At 50.8% G+C, this 22,158-nt stretch overlaps 2 protein-coding genes across 3 annotated transcripts in view; both read left to right on the forward strand.

Moving 5' to 3' along the window:
• Fanci (Fanconi anemia complementation group I) overlaps positions 1-11,959 on the forward strand; it is a 94,686-nt gene extending 82,727 nt beyond the window's left edge. For both annotated transcript variants that reach the window (XM_077707713.1, XM_077707714.1), the window contains 3 exons: positions 3,071-3,166; positions 3,234-3,347; positions 11,693-11,959. In XM_077707713.1, the coding sequence (XP_077563839.1) occupies positions 3,071-3,166; positions 3,234-3,347; positions 11,693-11,815 (333 nt within the window). In that variant the 3' untranslated portion in view covers positions 11,816-11,959. The remainder of the gene's footprint in view (positions 1-3,070; positions 3,167-3,233; positions 3,348-11,692) is intronic.
• Positions 11,960-18,993: 7,034 nt separating this feature from the next.
• LOC144180007 (uncharacterized) lies at positions 18,994-21,072 on the forward strand. Its single transcript, XM_077708417.1, has 3 exons — positions 18,994-19,638; positions 19,783-20,796; positions 20,917-21,072. The coding sequence occupies exons 1-3, from the start codon at positions 18,994-18,996 to the stop codon at positions 21,070-21,072; spliced, it is 1,815 nt and encodes a 604-aa protein (XP_077564543.1).
• Positions 21,073-22,158: the final 1,086 nt, after the last annotated feature.

Raw genomic sequence — 22,158 nt, forward strand, 5'->3', positions numbered from 1 at the left:
CAGCTGGCCGCGGCAACATGGTGGCGGCTGCGGTCGCGAAGTGGTGCGGGGCGCTCAAGCAACCGCTTCTAACCGCTCTTTAAAATGCTCTCAAAGCACTCACGAAGATTTTTGTGCGGTAAATGAGCTAATAATGTGGGTGAAAATGGTGCTATAAAACATCATCCGCACTGCTAGTGGAAGCGCCCATGAAATATCTGCCGGGGTGCTAGGCCTACACATCACCGGCGGAGCCAGCCCAATGTTACTAGATAGATTCCAGCCGGCTGTCCCGAGCGCTTCGAAACTGCTGCCATGAGGCGCACGCCCTTCCCATTGGCGCAAGTTGTCAGGCTTCTCCCACTGCCACACATATCACGCGCCATCTTTTGTCTGAGGCACAGGCGCGGGCGCGGAGTCGCCGATGCGGGCATGAAAATATCGCGCGTAACGCTGACGCACACTAATCACGTGCAAAAACGCTCCTGTAGTGAGTTTGGGCACCGCGAGTGAGGAGACGAAAGTCCAGAAAGGACCACTCGGCGACATGGAGGGTAAAAAAAGCAAAAAAACATCACGGATTTCTTCACGCGAAAGTAAGGAAAGAAATAAATGAAAACTTTTTTTAGTGCTCAATTTTTTAATCTGTTTTGGTTCATGCGAATTTCAGATTATACGAATATTTTTGACGGTCCCGGGAGATTCGTATCATGAAGATTTTACTGTACATACGATCGTCAACCCTCACAATTCCGTGATGGGTAAAGATAAAAGGCCATGGTCTGCTTTGCACGCACTGAAATTTCTGTTCGATAGAAAAAATGCAAATAAACGCCTTGTTTTACTGAGTGCCGCCGTGAATTTGCTTAACACTGCCATCTACCAGACACAAAGCGAGGCCTGTTATCTGATCCTTGTCCAGTCTGCGCATTCTTAATTTCCAGATGTAGTATAACACTGCGTTCCCGGTTTGGAGTAGGTTCTAGTGCACGGTAAAACGCCTACTATAGTAGATAAATAGTTCAAACTTAAATGCCAGGAGGCTGGCCCAGGCTGCTGTGCCAGCCCTCTTCCAAATGGCCTTTCTGGCGGCTCCAAACCTGCTCCAAAGGGCCCTGGTGGCTGCTCCAAGACTGCTACAGAAGGCGATTTTACTTGCTCCCAGGACTGCTCCCAAACCCATGCACCCTGTTCCACCCCTGTATAATGTGCTTGATGTGCACACTCTGTCGCAAAATGAGTGGCTCTAGCAGAAGTGTGCCCTTGTAAATGTGCGTAGGGGAACCAATCGTCTTTTTTACGACGACTCAGTGGCACCCTGAGTGCCTGCCAGGGCAGTGGGCAGCTCAAACGTGACTCGCCACGAAAGCTTGCACATCAGCCATTTTTTTCCCCTGCCCATCAGAAAACAGAATTTTTGTTACTTAAATAACATACCTTTGTAATGGGCCCTTGTTGCCCAGTGCCTATTACCAAAAGTTTCTGTGACCTTCTCGGGGCAGGGGAATACAGCCTCGCAGGATGCTGGTCAATGAATACGTAGCGCAGAAAGGGCATTGGGCAAGGCAAAGATTGGACGAGCGGTCGTCCCTTGTTTGGACAAGCCTTGTCGCATTTGCGTGCTACAGCAAAACCTTGTTACAGCAAGAGGCTCTAGAAGGAGCTGAGGAGCATGTCTCGTAGGACCAAGGTCTCTTGCAACCAAAAATTCTAGAAACACTGATGCTAGTGTTTGTAAAGTGGTCAACTCCGACTCCTTAAAGTGTGTGTACTACAAGACCTTGCTCAGGATGGCAAGAAGTCAGCGAGAAGTCTAGTTGTGGGGACTCCCCAACTTTTGGAAGTAAAGCACTTTCACTTTGCAGGCCTTTCTGTTGCTCACAGTACGGTCGAAGTGCTTTTAGATGTTCGTCAGCCTCAGTTGCCGACCCTTCCTGCTCTGAAATGTCCTTGTCATGGTCTTCTGGTTCATCCTGTAGGCCTCCATTTACTTGCGCGAAACTTGTGTGGTCGGAGTACATGAGGTCCACATCTGCAGGCACAAACTCCACAAAATATTCTGGAAACCGTGCTCTCTTTGATGCAGGTCCAAGCTTTGTTGTCCGCATACTGTAGATTTTTCTGGTATTGAAAAGCCCCTCTTGCATCACATCTCTTCGAATTAGGCAAGAATTCACTCTAGGGAGCTAAAAAAGTTCCCCTTAGTAGCAGAGGGTGTCTTGTAAGCAGTGTCACTAACATGGCGAACGTAGGAACGCCAACTAAACCATTTTCAAATCTATGTGGTTACTGTGGGCCCTTTGTAACAGTGTGTCTTGTAAAGAGGTTCTATGTGTTCCTTGTGAAAACTAAGTACCAACACAGCCAGACCTTTTCCTTTCTGAAGATCAGACACAGAGTGGCGGAAACCGGAAACCGGGCTGTTACGAATTAACCTACCTAGTAAAACAGGCTGAAGCATTAATCGACCAGATTTAGGGGAAATCACCAAAGTGGAGTAAGTTTCTGCGAAGGGTTCGAATCCTAGACCAGGACGGTTTTTTCCTCTTCAGCTGCGAAGTTTCTGAGAAAGCTGTACAGCTTTCCTTTGTAGCCGTACGGCTGCATTTAGTTGGATGTCAAATTTTCCTTCGCAGACTAGAGCATTTCACCTGTTGAATGGCTTGCACACAAGTTCTGTGCTTGCTTGGAATAGCCAATCTCGTGCCGATGTTCATATTTACTAGGTACAATCCAATGACTTGAGGCCCACTTGACTCTCAGAATTCCAATGAGAAAACAGATAGTAAAACCTCGTTACAAGAGCCACTCAAGGGAACCAAAAAACGTGTCTCTTGTAACCAAGGTCTCTTGTATGCAATGTTGCTAACATGGCGAACACGGGAAAACCAACCAAACCGCCTTCATTCAAATGTCTCTTATAACCAAGTGTCTCTTGTAACGAGGTTTTACTGCCCTAGTAGCAAAATTTACGTCTCCTTTAATGCAGCTGAGTGCCTGTTTCACCTGATTATTGATTCCTTCGAAAGTGATACCAGTGCTCAAACTCTACAACCGCCCACCCCCTTTGTGTTTTTGTCCTTGCATTCAGGCTGCCGTGTCGAGGGAGGTGACCACCATTCCGTCCCTGATCTTCGCCATCGAGCAGCACGAACGGCTGCTCATCCAGCTGGCCAAGAGGTCAAAGGTGAGGCTGTCTTCTTCGAGGGGTTAAATAAAGGTCGGCTCACGACTCCTCTTCCCCGCCCACGCAGGTCAACCTCATGGAGCACGTGAAGATCAGCACGGCCCGCGACTTCCGCATCTGCTCCGACAAGGTCCAGGAGAACCTGGAAGTGCTGGCGGAAGCCCCCGATGACGACAATCTGGTGAGCTACACTCACGTTTGCTCTTCCTTGCGCACCTCCTTCCACATCTGTGTGTGCGTGCTGTGAGCGCATCTGACTTGCACTGCCCTTGCATCAACCATTTTAACCACAAGGTCAGCGAAAGCCACGCACCGTCACTCCTCTACTATAACTACTAGAACAGCTCATTTCCGATTATGCAGCATGTATGGCTGAGGGTCTGAAAGGCATCAGAGCTGGTGTGACAAGGGTACGAGGTCCTGGGCACTGACTTTTAGGCCTTCAAAAATGCTCGTTTCACTTCTGCTCCAAGTTCCAAGGGCAGGGCCACCTGTGATGTGAAGCTGCACGTCACAGCATTCAGCCCAGTGAGCAGGGCAACAAAGCAGTGAGCTCATTCAAAGTCAGGGAGGGGCATGAAGTAGGTTGCATGGGTGACCGGTAAAAAGCGCAGAAGCTCACAGGTACGCCATCTGCTCCTGCAACTTCCGGTTTGAGATGTCTCCGGCTCTCCCGTATGCCCGCGGCTTATAGACGCGCGCGCGCGTTGCTTATTTGTTACGGGGAGCTTACCTGTCAGATAAACCCCTAGTAGGGTCAATTGTTTATACAGTAGACTCTCGATAAACGGAACTTCAAGGGACCAAAAAAATTAGTTCCGTTTAACAGAGTTCCGTTTATTGAGAGAGATGTGCAAAGGTGCAAATTTATGTGGCTACGCAGTCTTAATTAATGGCATTTCATGGAACTCTAAGCACTAGAAGGTGAATGCACGTGAATTTTTTTCAGAAAGCAAAAAGACTACAAGAGGTATAGGCACAGCATTCACAAAGTTGATTTGGCAACAACGAGTCGCTGTGCACTACAAAATGCATAGATTATTTTTGTTTGAGTCCTTGCAACTGCATCTTCACGGAGGCGAGAGGCCTCAACTTCGCCAGTGCTTACGAGCCACCGAATTTAGAAGACGGCAACGCAGTAATTAAGCGCGAATAGCACCACGATGGCACGAACCAGGCGGCAGGAGCTGAGCCCTGTAACCTCGGCGTCTTGAATCGAGACCGAACGACTGGAACAAGAACTGCGATGTTGCATTCATTGCTCTAACACGGCTAACCACTTACAAGACGAGGCTTACGAGCCCAACGAGGCTAAAAAACACGGAGGAAGAAAAAGAAAAACGAAGCAGCCAGAACCGTAAAAATGTGGTTCTCATGCCAATGGGTATCACAAGAAGTTCCAATTCTGATTCCGTTTACATGGTGAAGCCGAAAATTTAGTTCCGATTACCGGGAGTATCTTTACGTTATCTGAATACAAAACCAACCAACTTACAGGCTACTGTTCCGTTTAAGTGGCAATTCCGCTTAAACGATTTCCCTTTATTGAGATTCTACTGTAGTTATGGAATTCCCAGCGCATGAGCGTTTTCTCCCCGGTAAAAACCGATAAACACAAGCACACACGCGCGTGAAAGCCGACGGCTTATGGGAGGCCAGGAGAGCTCCCGAACCGGAAGTGGCGGCACTCCGCAAGAGAAAACAATGTACCCATGAGGCTTTGCGCTATTCACCGGTCACCTATTACAGTTGTTGGCTGAGTGGACGTTTCATAGTGAACTAAAAGCCCCGATCGTAGTCTCTTCTCGGCACTTTTTCTCCATCTTAAGTTTTGCGTGAACTGATTGACAGGGGTGTGCGGATATTCATAAGTTCAGAAAATCAAAGCAAATAAACGCAATATTTGATTTGTCCTAGAATCAGATAGCACCGTTCGAAAATTTTTAATAAATTTGTAATTATTTTAGAGTTTGCAAACATGCACCGGTGTGGTCTGCCGATGGTGATGGGCTTTCTCGCATTTCTGCGGTAGCGTGCGGCGAAACAGAGGTGATGCTTTTTTTAATTAAGCCTGTAATCTTCCTTTTTTTTTTTCAACATTAAGAGGAAAAAAACTGTTGACTTGAAGTTGTGTAGCTTTGCCTTCCTAGACACTAAAATAAAGCTTTATAGACGAGAAGGCATACTTGCAAAGAGGGTTTGTTGGACACATTTGTTACATGCCCTTCCAGGGGAACCCATATTTTAGATTTTTGTGCATAGGGACACATTAGCTGTGCAAGTGCTTTTTATAAATAAAATTAATGCGTTATTAAACGGGGAATGGGACCTACAAGCAATTGTAAGGCAGGGGGGATAATCATCCAGGGGTGAGACAGCTGCGCACATTGCACAGATTTGATACAAATTTGTTTTCCTGCGCCAGGCAGCTCCAAAACCTTGAAAATTGCGAAAAATGAGCCAAACTGCTCCAAAACAGTCTGAGAGCCAAGGATTTTAACGCTCCCGTCAGTCTCAGTGGTGTGGGGAGAAATACTTACTGACGGCGTAATTTTCCAGCACCCCAAGGTGATGCTGTTTTTAAAGGTTTAATTGACTGATCATTCCATAAAAAACCCGCATAAACTTGTCCCTGAGATAGTGTTTCGAAAGTCTTATTGTAGGGTTGCACATGTTATACACCTGTGCATTTTTTAAGGTTTTGTTGTCGAAAGTCACGGCAAAGTCCTCTAGAAAGAATACTTATGTGTACTGAGGGGTCAAACTAATTGTGGAGGTTGATGAAAAAACTGCAATGAAAAAACTTCAAAAAACTGCCGGAGCCTCCCACGGCTGCTTTGCAGCCGTGGGAGGCTCCGTTTCACTTTTTACTGTTTCCGCTGCAGTTGCGGCACGTTCACGACTGAGATTTACCCTTTGTATGCATTGGAAATACATATGTGGAGCAGCCACTCTGTTTGCAACTGTGGTGTCTTTATGAGAGTGTAAATATTTCTGACGCGGTCTTAGTGTCGTACATTCAGTCTGTATAAGGGCCGGGTACACTCACACCTCATTATAACAAAGTTGAAGCGGACTCATAATTATTTCATTATATCGGTTATAACAGTTTACTGCAATGTATGCCCAGTTAGGTGCACAACGAAAAGCATGCAAAGAAGGAAACTGCATCGCGGCCCTTTGTACCGCTACGCAACCACGCATGCGACAGAAATCGAACAGAGCAGAAATATTTGGTTGCTCAATGCACACACTTGTTATTTTATTGTCCGCTAGACATAGCTGGTCAAAAGCACACGATGTTCTTTTTGTTTCGGACATCTCAAGTGAAAGACTTGCTTTTCGGCGGTTGGCCACCGCGCTGATGCTGTTTTTGCCGTCACTAGGGGCGCTGAAGAAACAACGTAGGAAGTCAACCGTATCGAGTTCCTCTGACGATGTTGGCACGTTGAACATGCGGGCATAGCAGACCACGGTGTCTTCATCATCACTTGTATCGCTTTGTCCAGTGACACTAGCGACAATAGCCACGTCGCTTGACGCGGAAATTTTAAAACAGCCACGCCGAACGAGTGTCCAACTCCGTGAAATACTTCATGCACCGTGGTCAGGTTTCTTTTGGCTGGAGGGATAATAATATTAGTTCGTTATATCCATTGGCTGGTCAATTTTACTCCGTAATGAGGCTTCAAATGCATGGTTCTCTATGTAGATTTCAAGGGGAATTTCATTTGCTTTGTTACATTCATGATCTCGTTATATCCCGTTACTTTATAACAAGATTTGAGTGTATGTGCCACAGGCCGGCATCACAAAACCGGCACATGAATGGAGCCAATTGTAATTCCACTGCCTGGAAATTTACTAATAGCGTCTCCGTAAGCAGCATTTTCTCGAATGCTCATGCTACGGCTATATACTACGCAGGGGTGAGACAGCTGCGCATATTGCGCAGATTTTATACAAATTTGTTTTCCTGCGCCAGGCTGCTCCGAAAGCTTGAAAATTGCAAAAATTGCGCCAGACTGCTCCCAAACAGTCTGGGAGTCAAAGATTCAAGGATTTTAACGCTCTCGTCAGTTCCAGGGGGGAAAAATGCTTACTGGCAGCATAATTTTCCAGCCCCTCCAAAGTGATGCTGTTTGTAAAGGTTTAATTGTAGGGGTGTGCGAATATCAATTTTTTCATTTCGAAGCGAATACGAATAATGAAAACAATGTTCGAATCGAATCGAATATTTTTCGAATATTTTTCGAATACGAATACTTATTGTTTTTTGTAAAATTAAAGTTTTAACCATCTAGAAACACAAAAACTGCACAACAAATCCCATAAAGTAAAATTAGGAATTGCACAGTACCATTGTACTCAACAGGTTAAAGTCTGCACTCACTTAAATGTTATCATGAAGAAAGGTTAACCGCTCGACATGTTCGGGGAGCATTGAGCTCCTGCTCGTCACTCTACCAGATACCGAAAACAGCCACTCACTTGAGACAATAGTGGCCGGCATCCGTACACATTACCGCGCGCTGATACAGTAAAATCTCGATGATACTAATCTTGCGGGACCGCGAAAAATATTCGTATCATCCGAAATTCGTATGAACCAACACAGACCAAAAAATTGAGCGCTGAAAAAAGTTTTCGTTTATTTCTTTTCTTGCTTTTTTCTGCTTTTTTTAACCCCCATGTCGCAAAGCAGACCTTTCTGGAGCACGGAAAGCTTCGCGCTCATCTCCTCACTCGCGATGCCCAGTGGCCCAAGCTCGCTACACGCCGCAACAGTCAAGCGTGAACCGCATGGTGCGTTTTTGCACGCGATATTGCTCACCTCGGCTTTGCGCACGCTGTATTTTCACGCCCGCACCGACGATTTCGCGCCCGCGCCTACCTCGGTCAGAAAATGACGCACGACGCGCGCGGCAGAATGGAGGAGCCTGACGACTTGCGAAGCGATCGAGACAGCCGGCTTGGCTCCGCCGGAGATGGTTAGGCTTAGCACCTCCACAAATATTTCTTGGGCGCTTTCACTAACGGTGGGGATGATGTTTTATAGTACCGTTTTCGCATGCATTATCAGCTCCTTTACCGCACAAGCAACTTCGTGTCTCCCTTGAGCCTTATTTTAAAGAGTGGTTAGAAGCGGGCGCTCCAGTTCCCGCGCCACTGCACGGCCGGAGCCGACGCCATGTTGCCGCCGCCGGCCGCGCCGCGCGCAGCGTGCGGGTGGTTTCGCGGCGGTGTCAGCGCGCGTGGGGCGTGCGCGGCGCGTTTTCGCAAGCAGAAGATTTCGAACTTACTGTGTGTTATAGAACGCTGAGTTATTTCTGCTTTTGACAGCCATCTTGTGAGCGGCGGGAATAGGACGATCGACACTGCAGAAGTGGCGGCGCGGCGCAGGCTACATCGCCACAAAATGTTCGAGTACTGTCCGATAGCGGGACGGGTTGTTATTGCACGCTAGTAATAATGGTTCATGTATCTGAAGTGAAATTTAATGCCAAAAGGAAGGTGGCTAAACATACCAACATTACTTAAATTAATTTAGTAGTGAACGTACACCTTGGGGATTCAAATGGGAGGGCTGGTGGGTGCGACGACTGTCACCTTGCGCAAAACTTTTGCCGTAGCTCTACACTTGTGCCTAAAGCCGAGTCTGGGATGACAAAAATAATTATTTCGGAATTCACATAATAGAAATGCCTTTCGATTGCTTAGTTTTACAATTCGATATTTTCAACGGGACTCCACACTATCTATGCATAGAGCCTAAGAATTTAAAAATGGTTTGTAAAAAGGTAGTGCAGTCCGTACCTTGTGATACTATGGTAGAAAAAACTTTATTGAAAGGCTGTTTCAGTGTTATGTACATTCAAAACCGATTAAAATTGCACTACCCCCCTCCCACCCTGAGCTGACATAAATTTGAATTTTTAAGCTCCTAAGGTGACACAATAAATGTTGTTGTTCTGCTCCAAATCAAGGTTTTTCTGCTCCAAAATGGAGATTTCGCTGCTCCAAAAACTGCTCCCAAATCTGATTCAGCTGTCTCACCCCTGTATGACACAGGGAGCCTGCAGAATCTAGTGCGAACTGAAATCGGAGGGCCTTATCAGATACCACGCTCTTCCAACGACACCTTTTATTGTTTGTGAACTGCCTACCCTGTACTCTCCAAAAAAGAAGTCTGCCGAGTGATCAGCCGTTCGTTGAAGTCAAAAAGGAAAGGAAACCCGTAGCTTCTCTGTGTGGTTACTAAAACAATGTGCATTCCTTGATTTAGCTCCACATTTGAATGCAACGATAATTAGCCCCACCCCCAATGCCTTGAGATATTGCAGTGCATTTCGCATCTAGTTGGTCGTGTGAGTTCAAACTGACTTAAAGGAGCCATGAAGAGAAAACAAAAGTTTGTTTTATTCGAAAGATTAGGTGTTTCATAGTACCCCAAGCGCTTTCCCGGAAGCAAATGATGCTTTATTCACTGAGAAATACGGCAATTTAAGCCAAAATTTTAAATCTCCCGCTAAAATTGCACATTTGGTGACGTGAGCAATGGTGTCACACGGGCCGGTCCATGAAACAGATACTTAGTATGTCGACTCCATATAGCACCCACACGCGGGAGTCGACCGAGACGGCGGCCATTTTAAAAATGCTAGTAAAACCTAGTGCACCCGCAGCCCTAGTCATGGAATCGCCTGATCCGGAGAACAAAACTCTCGCCGAGGAGCTCCGGCTTGCATTTAACAACCTCACACCACTTGAACGCTCAACGCTTCTAAGTGCACGAGCGGCAAGAGTTGTGGGATACGCGGTGGACGGGAAAGCGACCATTCCGCGATAGCCACAACAGACGAACGCCCTGCCGTCGGCACCGCTGCCTCGTCAGCGCCGTCGCCACGGACGAATACAGACTGGTACGTATGTGCCGTATTTTTATTACGGTTAATAATAGTTCAACTTCAGTAGCAGTATCGCTTATGCCAGTTGGCCGGTGTCGTGTATGGACAGCCGTTCGCGCGAGCTCTCTGCTTCGACCAGAAAGATACGAGCGTCAATGCGCGGTGTTTACGGCATTTTTCCTCCAAGGTCAGAGCGCCTCGAACCCGAAAATTCGTCTGCGCGACGGCGAGATGTCGAGCTCGGCCAGGCGGTTGTTTCGTACGCATTGGCGCACACGCTTGCGTGTTCGTTCGGAACTTCAACCGTTTACTCCACCGTTCTTTGTCATAAAAAGAATGTGCAGTATGTTTCACGGGCATTTAGCTCGCTATGCAAACTGTAAGCCCTGCCTAACATGCGTTTGCTTTTGCTGGCCTCCGCCAATCGCAGAGCTTAGCCCATGTGACGGCATAGGTTCTGTTGCGGGAAATGAGCTGGTGGGTCGCATGACCATTCCCGTTTTTCCTAATTATGTAGCTTATTTGAGCGAAGTTTGCGTTATAAGTGGTGTCGTTATGGTTCTAACGAGGCAATCTTTCGAATGAACCAAACTTGTGTTTTCTCTTCATGGCTCCTTTAAGTTTAGACGAACTTCATAGCATTTCCGAATCTACACTGGGTTTTTTCATTCCCGTACGCGCTATTCTTTTTTTCTCATACTTGCAGACCATTTATTTTTCCGTGGTTTCATTAACCCACCTTGCTTCTTATTGCTATAAGGCGTGAGCGGGCACATATTTAACGACGCACAGCCTTTGAATAGATTGCATTGGCGGGAAGCGCGAATTAACACGAGGACAAGCGCTTCGTCTCGTCTATGTTGTTGTTTTTTTCTCTTGTCCTCGTGTTAATTTGCGCTTCCCACCAATGCAATGTACGTATTACCAAATCGCCCAAGCTTCTGCTCTTGCTTTGAATAGACTTAAGATTTTCGCATGGCTTATATTCCCGTAATAGACACAAGTTATTGTCGGGTATTGGGTAATCACACCCCCAAAACATATTATTCTACGACGTATATATTCAAAACAAAGTCGCATTCATTGTCGGCGCTGCAAAACGAAATTATCCTCTTACTGTGCCAGTATATTAGGTTTAAACGAGGCGGCAATAGAATTCACTTGTGCCTGATGTGTTCAGTGGTGACAGTGGTGATATGCTGCTGCCATCACCGACACCCGTAAGAGAGGTCAAGAAGTGCTCAGGACTGCATCCTGGGATAGCTCTTGTTGGCGTTTGAGCAGTCTACCACACAGCAGCTGTTTTTTGAAGAGCCCTGACCATTCTATTTGCTTACAGACATCACCATAACAAGTTGTTTAGGCTGCGGAAAGGCAAATAGAAGCAAAAGAGAACCAAAACATTGTGTGAGCCCCTATCAGCCACGTAGTGCTCATTCCGTAAACGCCACGGAGAAGCGGCGGCAGGGCCCGCAGCAATGTCGAAGCTTGAGGTGTGTACCACACATTGAAACAGAATTTGGGGCGGGCACATTTTCGTTGCAGTTGCCTTTAACGCTGCGTACCACGAGGCTGTGAGCAGACTAAGTGAATTGGCATGCGGGGCCTTTTGTCGCAGGATAGCGACGGAGACGGGAGCCTGGCGTCTTCTAACGGAGTCCCTTCAGCACAGCCCACGGCCTCAGCCAAGCCAAAGCCGAAGAACAAGCGCCTCCGAATGGCTCGTGGCACCAAGAAGTGACCACACCTGAGTGCAACACTGACTCAGCTCCTGTGTGCCACAAGGGCACCACTGGCGTCGTTGCTTTAGTTTGTTGTTTTCGTGTAAATAAGCAAGTTTTTAGTTTGTTCTTTTAATGTAAATAAACAAATTTTTCAGCCAGTCGTTAAGGTCATAAAGTGTTCATTGGGACTGAAGCAGAAGTGTATACGTGCTTATTATCAGCCCCACCTGTTATAACCAACAGCTAGAGGTCCACCGGGACTCATTTTGGCTCAATAAAACTCTCGTTACGAGGTTTGCTTTCAAATGAACCAAAGCTGCACGAACATTGCTGTGACTGGGCTTGGCTGAGCTAATTAGCACGTACCTGTGCGAGCAGCATGATGAGTACGTATGAAAGAATTGTGAATGTGCGGAGTTGCTCTCAAGTACTCCAGTTGTGGAACTCCCTTAGGCCCCACGTATAAAAAAACAGTCTGTGGTTGGCCCCCTGCACTGGGGGCAAGCACGGGACAGGTTGATTAGCCTGCCATCTGTCGGTGGAAAGTTGAAGTAGTGTTATTAAGTGAATGTTTAGCGAAGTCCAGTCCCCCGGTTGCTGTGCCCCTCCGCACCAATGGAGCAGAGGTGCTTGTGCCACGCATATTCCATCATGGAAGCAGAGTTTCGCAACCGGCATATATTGAACAACTTTGCTCATTGGATAGCGTAGCAGGGAAACAGGCTTCCATGACGGGCTGGGCACACCCATGATCCGCTCTCTATCTCAGACGGAAAGCCCCCACACTTGCGCTTGCGGAGCGCTGCCATTGCGCTTCGGTCCGCGGCGCTATAGTGAACTAGAATGCTTCACTGTGGCGGTACCTTACTATATTGTACTAGAATGGAATAGGAGAAGTGGGTTCAGTGGCTGGCGCGCTCCATGCGCAGACGTGAAGCGGCAAGTGTAGACCAATTTCGGATGTATCAAGCGGCGCGGCAGTAGCGTGGGCTGTAGGGCCGATCTTCTCGACTGCTTTGACTGTGTCTCTTGCGTCGCCTCGACATCACGGTTTGGAGCTGAAAAGTGTGTTTTTGAAGAGAAATGCAATGCCGGGTCGTCGACATCAGCGTCATTGTTTTGCCCCTGGGTGCAAGGGGGCGAAAGACGGGCACGTCGTTGTTCGCGTTGCAAGAAAATGCTGTAGCAGTGGGAAAAGAACTTGCACAGAAAGGACAAGGCGTTAGACGAATACATGTCAATGCATAAATGTGGGCTAGTCTGTTCGAACTGTGGAACACGGACAACAACGAAGACACCACACAGTCCTGTGTGGTCTCTTCTTTGTTGTCCTGTGCATACCGTGCTACTTACCCATGTTTCACAGTGTCAGACGAAACCCGTTCAGTATGAGAGTTACAGTTTCACCCTTCGTGCATCGCCAAAGAGTATGTACATATCATTGATGGCAAAGTCCGCATAGTGCAGGATAGGCCAGAACTGTTGCTCTATGCGGTACCAATTAACTTTGCTTCCACTTTTCTCAGCAAACAATAGCTGTGCAGAGCATCATAGTCGACACTATGCTGCTAGCTCAATCGCAGTTTTCTTGCGTAATTGCGTGCAGCCAGCACTCTGAGAGCTAAGAGTGCGACATTCTGAAGTTTTGTTTTAACTAGGCTGCATTTCTGCGTCAAGGGCATCAATGAGTCACTAGAAGGACGCAGAAAAACATCCTCATGCCGAAAGTGCTCCTAGCTATAGTTGCTCCTGCATCATTTACTGTGTGGAAAATGTAGTGCTGAAATTGTACATTGTACTTGTAAATGAAAATGTATTGTATTTCGGACTTCAAGGGGCACTGACACAAAAATTTTGCATCTTCTTTTTTGTTGTGATCAGTAGCTTATGACCTATTTATCACATGTAGAAACCTCATTTGCTTCAGTGCGCGACGGGTGTTTAATTAAAGATGCTTCAATGCAGCCAGTCGCAGTTTCGGTTTCAGCAAGTGCCTCGAAAGGCTGGATTTGGTATAAACAAAGCTGCCCACGTGACTGTAGGACGGATATTACAGAGCAGAGCTGCCGTAGAAACTGTGGATTCCGCGTCGCCGGTAGTTTCTGATAGTGCCCCTACGTACTGCTCTGGTAAACCGCTTGATTAAAAAGCGACCGTGGACGTGATGCAGGTGCAGCAAGTGCAAATTGCTGCCGCGGCTAGAGAACGGCGCGCGACGGTCGAGACAGTGGGTGAGGAGACGCACGCTGGGAGCAGCCGGTCGGTCTGCCTACAGGTCTACCTACAGATGTGTTAGGCTTGACACTGCGGCGGATATTTGATTGCCGCTGTCGTAGGCGATGCAGATGACGATTTTTAATGCAATTCGCCATCGCATCATTACCTCATTCTCGTGTGTGCTGCATTGTTTGGGACTTGAGTCCCATTTCCCGCAGCGGTGACAATTCTATCGCTCGAGCTACCTGTGCCGGCCTCGCCACCTCGCGGCCGTGGCCGCCGCCTGCGCAGCGACCATGCTGTTCGCTCAATGCGCTTTTCATGTCCCCAGCGCATTTTCGCGTCCGGTGTAATAAAAAGCAATAAAAATAGACTGCCTAGAATCATTGTACAACTTAGGTTGCGGCCAGCTGCCCGATGAGCCAACGAAATCACGGCGCCTCCGCCGCCAACGACCGGATCCTTCGTTGCTCGAGAGCAAACGCACCGACCTCCGAACGGAGCAACGAGCTGGCGAGAAACGCCGGCAGTGCGGAAGCGACCAACACAGACTCGTAACATGTTTGGGAATGCTGATTGCGCGAGGTCCTCCGCTGGCTGCTCGGTTGCGTTTCGCACACTTTAAAATTTATTTTAAATATGTTCTAGGCTGTATTTGCCGCTGATATTTTGCAGATGATTTATGTGTGTTCACACCAATCTATCTGCGCAGTTATCTCGCCTTCAAAATTTTGTGTCAGTGAGCTGAGACCAGCATGCTTTGTTCGAATAAAAAACTCCCAAGCATTTCCCCGAGGGTGAACATGGTTAAGTGCGAATGCACGGGGTGATGCTATGAGGGGGAGTAAAGTTAAAATCCGTTGGCATTCGCCCGTGAGCGCGCGCGAGCCGACCCACGGAGGTCTGGCAGGGGGGTACGCCGCGCCGAGCGCGCCGAGCCAGGTGGCTGAGAGAGGAGGCGAGCGCAAGGGGAGAGGGACAGCGGCGCACGGCAGCTGCAGCCGAGCGAGGGGGAGAGGAGAGAGTGTGACGTAACGGTGGAGAGAGAGGCGCGCGGCAGCTGCTGGGGAGAGGAGGCGCGCTGTGACGTCATACCATGACGTCACGGTGAGGGGAGCGGCGCGCAGCCACGGCGAGGAGGTGGAGCGAGCGCGGTCACGTGGTGAAGTGACGTCACCGCGCCGTTGCTACCGACGCTCCTCTCCGCTCCACGCCGTTGCTAGGGAGAGGAGGACTGCGGACGCCGCCGCCGGCGGTGGAAGGTTTGGGGTCGCTTATAAAGTGCATTCGCAATTTTTTAAGTGCATTCGCACTTAAAAAATTCAGGGAAGCTTGCACTCACGCCGCAAGACTTAGAGGAGTACTGTGGCGAAATTTCAAAGCTGCGATAACTATGTAAAACGCTTCCTTTTTATCAGGAGATATCTCCCGGCAAGTTTCATCAGCAACCGTTCAGCGAAAAATATTTAAAATCCATTTTAATCTTCGCCAGCACGAGAAAACCCAGAGCGGACGAACATGACATCATCGGCTACTTGCCCCAAACTGCCGACGTCGGGGCTCCCGTGACGAAGCCGACGCGCTGGCTGTGGTCGGCGCGCGCTGCTCGGGCGTGTGCACACGTCATGCTGCCCGGGCCTGTGAGGACGGCGAAAAAAATGAAGCCGGTCGTGGGTCTGGGCGCGCGCGTGCGCAGAGCGGCAACGATACGGCAAGAATCATGGAGGAAAGAATGGCAAGAATGGTGACGTCACGTGACACCTTCTGTCATGGCGGCCGCTCGGCGTTCGTTTTGTCGAAACCGAAACTGACACGAATAAACGACGCCGTAAATGAATGTTTACGCTGCGCTCGACCGTCTAATCTGTCATTCTATGATTAGTGGGCTGGTAGGCACACATAGCAGCGAAAAAAACGTAACACGAAAATTTCGTGTCAGTACTGTTGTAGGTGAGCATTCGGGCACATTGGTATGTTTCAGTATCACGGTTTATTTGCATAGTTTCGGATAGTCGTCATATATGCACCGAAGAGGTGTCTTCTTCGCCGCGATTGGTGGATAATATATATCATCCTCAGCATTGTACACTTCCACGGACTCGAAGCAGCGGTGGCGGGATCTGCAAGTCGTCTCGGGAAGGAGTACGATGCACACTCGTAGCACGTACTTCTCCAATTATCCTTAATAACTTTTAGAGAATGCGGCGGCCGTGGTGGTGTCTCCCAAGCAGGGTGTCTTTTCACCTTTAGCATTAGCGCCAAAGCATGTTTTCGCATGCGCGTAGCGCTTGACAACAGCGCTGCAGCGTTTTTTTTTGCTAAAGCCACTGTGCGAGCCGGGGTCTCCGCGTCACCTCGAGGCACGCGCTCACGAGTGCTCGGAATTTTCTTGGTATGCTTTCCTGCAATGGCGAACTTACGGCTTGTAGAGCATTCCATTGTTAAAACAAGTGTTTTGTCTTTTGTAATCGATTCGCATTCAATCATACTCGAAGATATATAAGTAATAATATACCACTAGTTTAAGGACCTGCATAAGGGCGAGCAAGATATCACATATATGTTCCGTTTTTAGGATGATCAACTTTTAAAATTTTGATAAACGGCCAGCGTAAAGCGGTTGTGTCGCGTTCAACGTACGCTACCCTGCAGGCTGACTTTAGAGTGCCACGGCCGCTGGATGGAAAGAGCACTTTGCGTGCGCTCTCAATCCAGCGGCCGTGATAGTGCTATAACTATAAGGTACCCACTCTTCGCATTTCCACTGCTGCGGGAGGTCGCTGCGGTCGCCGAGGTGAGCAGACGTGTCGCACATCGGCTCCGTCGATTATGATCCATAGTGCCGGTCATTCACCGAATATCGAAGTGAGACCACTACCATCTTGTGCAACAAGGTGCAAGGAACACGCCGGTACCAAAATTTGGTGAGTCAATCCGACTTTTCGCCGTTTTTTGGGACTGGAAAGTCCCGAAGCGATGTTCCGGAGCTAAGCCTAAACGAGGCCTAGCACGACTTCGGGCCGGCGTGCCACGTAGGCCGCCCGTCGCCGCGTCGACGCCGCCGCCGTACGAGCGACATGGCTTCGGCGATGGAAACGGAGTGCGAACCTGACGTTCGAGAAGAAGGGCAAGCCCTACAACCACAGCTTGGCCATCTCGACGGTCGTACAGCTATAACGGTACAAGGCGAAGACCTACAAGACAACGACTTCGCGGGATGGGAGACCGCCGTGCGGAAGACACGTCAGCACAAGCCAACATCGCAGTCCTGCTTCGCCGGTGAGTCCACCCCTACCAAGAAGCATGAATCGCGCTATACCCAAGCGCAGTATGTCAAGAAAGTTACTGCAAATATATCGCGAGCAGCTCGCATGCCGATGAACATTCCGCGAGAAGAGAGCAAAATCATTATAGGGCCGAAAGGCGGTCTGAACACGGGACGCGTCGAAGCCCCAACCCTCACGGCAGCCATATGGACGTCCGTAGGGATTACCAAAGCAGAGGCCATGCAGGATACGATCTGCGCCAACGTGACACAGAATATCATTGTAGTTAGCACCCCGGACGAGCAACGAGCGAGACGATACGTCAAGCTGCGCTCGCTGATCATTGGGGAACAGACTCACGAAGCTAACGCCTACTTCGCGGCTCCGCATGATACCTCGAAAGGAGTCATTCATGGGATTCCAACGCCGGACACCGCGGCAGACATCCGCGACAACATCATACACCCAGGGAACCCTACAGCCATCGAGGCTCATCGTATTGGAGAATCAACGGCGGTACTGGTCCTGTTTCAGGGACAGAAAGTACCCTCTACCGTGAAATACGGCGCGACACTCGTCCGATGCAGCCTGTATCGTCAACACCATCAAGTGTGTCGAACCTGTGGCAAGATAGGCCACCGGCAAGATGTATGCCTGCAACCAAACGTGAAAGTGTGCTTCGCTTGTGGTAAGCCTAACCCAAGCGAAGCGCACGCCGAAGACTGCAAGCCACGTTGCAAGCTATGTAACGGCCCCCAGCCGACGGGGGCACCGGGTTGCAGCAACCGCTTCAAGATGCCATATTAGGTAAAGAAGCGAAGATGGGATCACGCGAGACCTACGTCACCGAAACGCGTCAGCATAGCGAGCGGGAACCCTGCAGAGTTTCCTCCTCTCCAGGCCAGCCAGCCAATGGGGAGACGCCAGCGCAGCACGAGCCGCAGCTGCACGCGCGCTGACTCCGCCCAACCGAATCGCGCCACGTCGCGCGGGCGGGAAAGCAGGAGCAGAAGCAAGCAGCGCACCGCTCAACCTGCACGCCGCGGGTCTCGCTCCCAAGAACGAGCCACGTGGACTGATGTGATAACTAACCGGCGCAGAAGCAAGAGCCGAACACCGCAGCTCGAGGACAAGATGCGAGCTTTACAACAAGCCAACGTAAACCTACAGGCGGAAAACATGAGCTTGAAAGCTCAGGTCAGGGAATTGAAGCGAGGCCAGGAGGAAATTCTACGACTACTGCGTACGGCACAGCTACCCGCGGGAGCGCCTCAGTTGAACCCCACATGGTCCCTGGGGACTGCACAGAGACCACCCACCCTAACGCCGCGATCACAGCAAACGCCCGTTCAACGACAGACTACGCCACCTCAAACAGAGGAAACACCTGCAGTTACTCTCACAACACCAGAGTTCACAGCACCGGCCCCTCAACAAGAGGAGGAAGACATGAACGAGCAGGAGGTGGAAGTATCCCGATCGCCGTTCGGAGACCGCAAGGCCGTGAACAAAGAACGTGAAAGTACTAACGTACGCTTGAGTAGGCTCGAGAAGCGCAGCGAACTGCAGGACAAGCGCCTAACTGCGCTCGAATGCCGAGTCAATGCAGGCTTTGCAAAAATCGAGGCACTATTGAACCAGCTTATTAACGCGAAGAATGGAGAGAGCAATCCCTGCTGCTGCAACCAATCGCCAACACCGATTTCACCAACATGGACCGAAACCTCACAACCCGCACAGTACTGAAGATCTGGCACTGGAACGCCAACGGCTTTCGGTGTCGGAAGGCGGCACTACAGCAACACATGACAAGCGCCGGACAACTGCCAGACGTTATAATGATACAAGAGACCCACATGGAGGACACACCGTCACTGCCGGGATACCGAGCCTACTCCAGCCCGCCCAGTGCGCGGGAGTGCGGCAAGGGAGCCGCGCAGGGTGTGTGTACCTTTGTGCGGAAGGGACTCACTTCCATCCACCACGAGAACTTTCTCGGCCGCAGCTCCATTGAGTACTGCGTTACCGAGATCGTGGTGGGCAGAAGGAAACAAGAAGCCATGCTACTGGTGAACGTTTACAGCAACCCCACACACGGGCAGCAGAAATTCAAGGCACTCCTACACAAGACTGTGAAGACTAAGCCCAACGACACGACGGTGGTGTGTGGCGACTTCAACGCGCCGCACAAAGAGCTGGGGTACAGCCGCACCTCGGTCAAGGGAAGGGAACTATTAGAAGAAGCGTCGAACGCCGGCTTCGTGCTTTTCACGGACCCGGACACTCCGACGAGGATCGGCGCATCGACCACAAGAGACACGAACCCGGACCTCACCTTCGCTCGGCTCTCTGGCAAGGCAAGAGGAACGGCGACCTGGCACAACCGAGGCAGCGATCACTACATCATAGAATTGAACGTACCCACAACGGTGCACAACGACCACAGAAAATTCAAGCACAAGCCCACAGACTGGACGCGCTTCCGTGCCACCCTCGACTAGCTCGACCACAAGATTGACGACATCGAGGCATGGACGGGGCGGATCGCTTCTGCGGCCAACTCGGTCACCGCCGAGCTGGACGTAGAAGAAAATGTCAAGCAAGTCGACAGTAAGCTGGCTCACATGATCGAGGCCAGACAGTCCTTGCAAAGAAGATGGAAGAGGCAGCGACACAACCGGCGGCTCCGAAACGGGTCGCCGAGCTGGGCCGCGCCATCGAAAAGTACAGCAGAGCAGTGGTATGCGACGTGCAGCGCCGCCGACGGACAGCTGCACAAGGGGCAGACTTGGAAGCTGCTGCGGCATCTGTTGGACGACAAGTCCACCAGGGGCCCCCAACAGCACAAGCTCGCCCAAACGATCTACACCGCCGTCAAAGAGCTGGGCGAAGAGGAGGCCAGGGAGACCCACACCGAGCATAGCGGCCCGGACAACCCTGAACTGGATCGGGAGATCGAGGAATGGGAGGTTCGAGCGGTACTGCAGGAGCTTAACTGCAAGTCGGCCGCAGGGCCGGACCGGCTTCACAACCGAGCGCTGCGTAACCTCAACGACGGGGCGATCGCAGCGCTTACAAGATATTTCAACAAATGTTGGAGAGAAGGTAAACTACCAAAGCAGTGGAAGACGGCCCGCACGGTCCTCATACCGAAGCCCGGCAAGCCGCCCAACATCGAAAACCTGCGACCCATCTCCCTGACGTCGTGCGTCGGGAAGGTGATGGAGCACGTCATGCGAAACCGATGGAACCGCTACCTCGAAGAGAAGGGCCTGTACCCGGACGCCATGATTGGCTTTCGGGAGAAGCTCAGCACCCAAGACGCGATGATACAGCTCCAGCACGAGATCCTGGACGTGTCGGTTCCCGCCAACGACAACGGAGCCAACCTTGGCCTAGACCTGCAGAGCGCTTTCGACAAGGTGCGCCACTCGGCAATCCTGTCGCAGGCCTCGCGGCTGCGACTTGGACGAAGATCCTACAACTACATCAGGGACTTTCTGTCGAACCGGACGGTGAAGATCCAAGCGGGCAACCTACAACTGGACGAGAAGACCCTAGGCAGCGTCGGCACGCCGCAAGGGTCCGTGATATCACCGCTGCTCTTCAACCTGGTCATGATCGGCGTTGCGGAGCGGCTGAACGCGCAAGTCCGTTACACGATCTACGTGGACGAAATCACGCTGTGGGTGCCTGGCGGCAGCGACGGGCACATCGAGGAGACGCTACAAGAAGCTGTGAACGCTATAGAAGACCAGCTGGACGGCACCGGGCTCCGGTGCTCGCCGTAAAAGTCCGAGCTCCTGATCGTCCCGCCGCCCGGGCGGTACAGGAGGAAAGCTACCGAAGACTCGGAGCGGATCGTGCTCCGAACGAGAGACGGGACCATCATTCCGAAAATCTCGAGGCTCCGCGTCCTGGGCATGGTGCTCGAGGCCAGTAGGAGCAACGGCGCTACCGTGGACAAGCTCGTCACGAAGATGGGAACTGCAACGGTTACATCAAGCGAGTTACATCAAGCGGTTACATCAAGCGAGTTGCGACGCGACACAGGGGAATGAAGGAAGCCAGCCTGCTACGACTGGTCCCGTCCTTCGCCGTCAGCCACGTCGCTTACGTCGGTGCGTTCCACTACTGGAAGGTACAGGAGCGCGACCGGATCAACGCAGCCATCCGGAAGACGTACAGATCAGCGTTGGGCCTATACAACTGCGCAAGCACAGCCAAGCTGCTGGAGCTGGGGGTACACAACACCCTTGAAGAAATTGCAGAAGCGCAGCGGACCTCTCAACGCGAGCGGCTCCTGACTACGCAGACGGGAAGAAGCATCCTGGCCAAACTCGGCCTGGCCGCGAGTACTACAAGCAACGACGAGCGTGACGGCGGCGCTCTCCCGGAGGGAGCCCTCCGCCGATTAGTGGTGGCACCCTTGCCGCGGAATGTGCATCCCGAGCACAACCGCGGTCGACGGGAGGCGCGGGCCAAAGCGCTCATCGAAACCCATGCCACCGACACCGGCGCCCTGTACGTGGACGCCGCCAAGTACAAAGACAGAGAAGACACCTACGTAGCCGTCGTCGTGCGAGCTACGACGGGCGAAGTCTACAGTGCTTGCAGCGTTCGCGTGCAGCGGGCGCATCAAGCGGAGGAGACAGCCATCGCGCTGGCTCTCACCGACGACAAGTGCACGACGATCCTGAGCGACTCCCGCGCAGCGGTCCGGAACTACAGCAAGAACAGTGTGTGTGCTAGTGCAGTGCGCGTTGTGAAGTGCGGTGTCAGACAGTGCGATGAGAGACTGCGGACTCATCTCCGCTGGTTCCCGGCGCACCAAGGCTACAGTTGCGGGAGCTCCCCCAACCGCAACGAGACGGCGG

This window comes from Haemaphysalis longicornis, unplaced genomic scaffold, assembly GCF_048455015.1.
Source record: "Haemaphysalis longicornis isolate Haplotype H1 unplaced genomic scaffold, Haemaphysalis longicornis Haplotype H1 scaffold_4, whole genome shotgun sequence".
NCBI lineage: Eukaryota > Metazoa > Arthropoda > Arachnida > Ixodida > Ixodidae > Haemaphysalis > Haemaphysalis longicornis.

Coding starts and splice junctions, on each gene's coding strand:
- LOC144180007 (XM_077708417.1), top strand. CDS start 18,994: ATGGACCGAAACCTCACAACCCGCACAGTACTGAAGATCTGGCACTGG. Junction 19,639..19,782: donor TCGCTCGGCTCTCTGGCAAG/GCAAGAGGAACG, acceptor ACCCTCGACTAG/CTCGACCACAAGATTGACGA. Junction 20,797..20,916: donor ACTTTCTGTCGAACCGGACG/GTGAAGATCCAA, acceptor GGCGTTGCGGAG/CGGCTGAACGCGCAAGTCCG.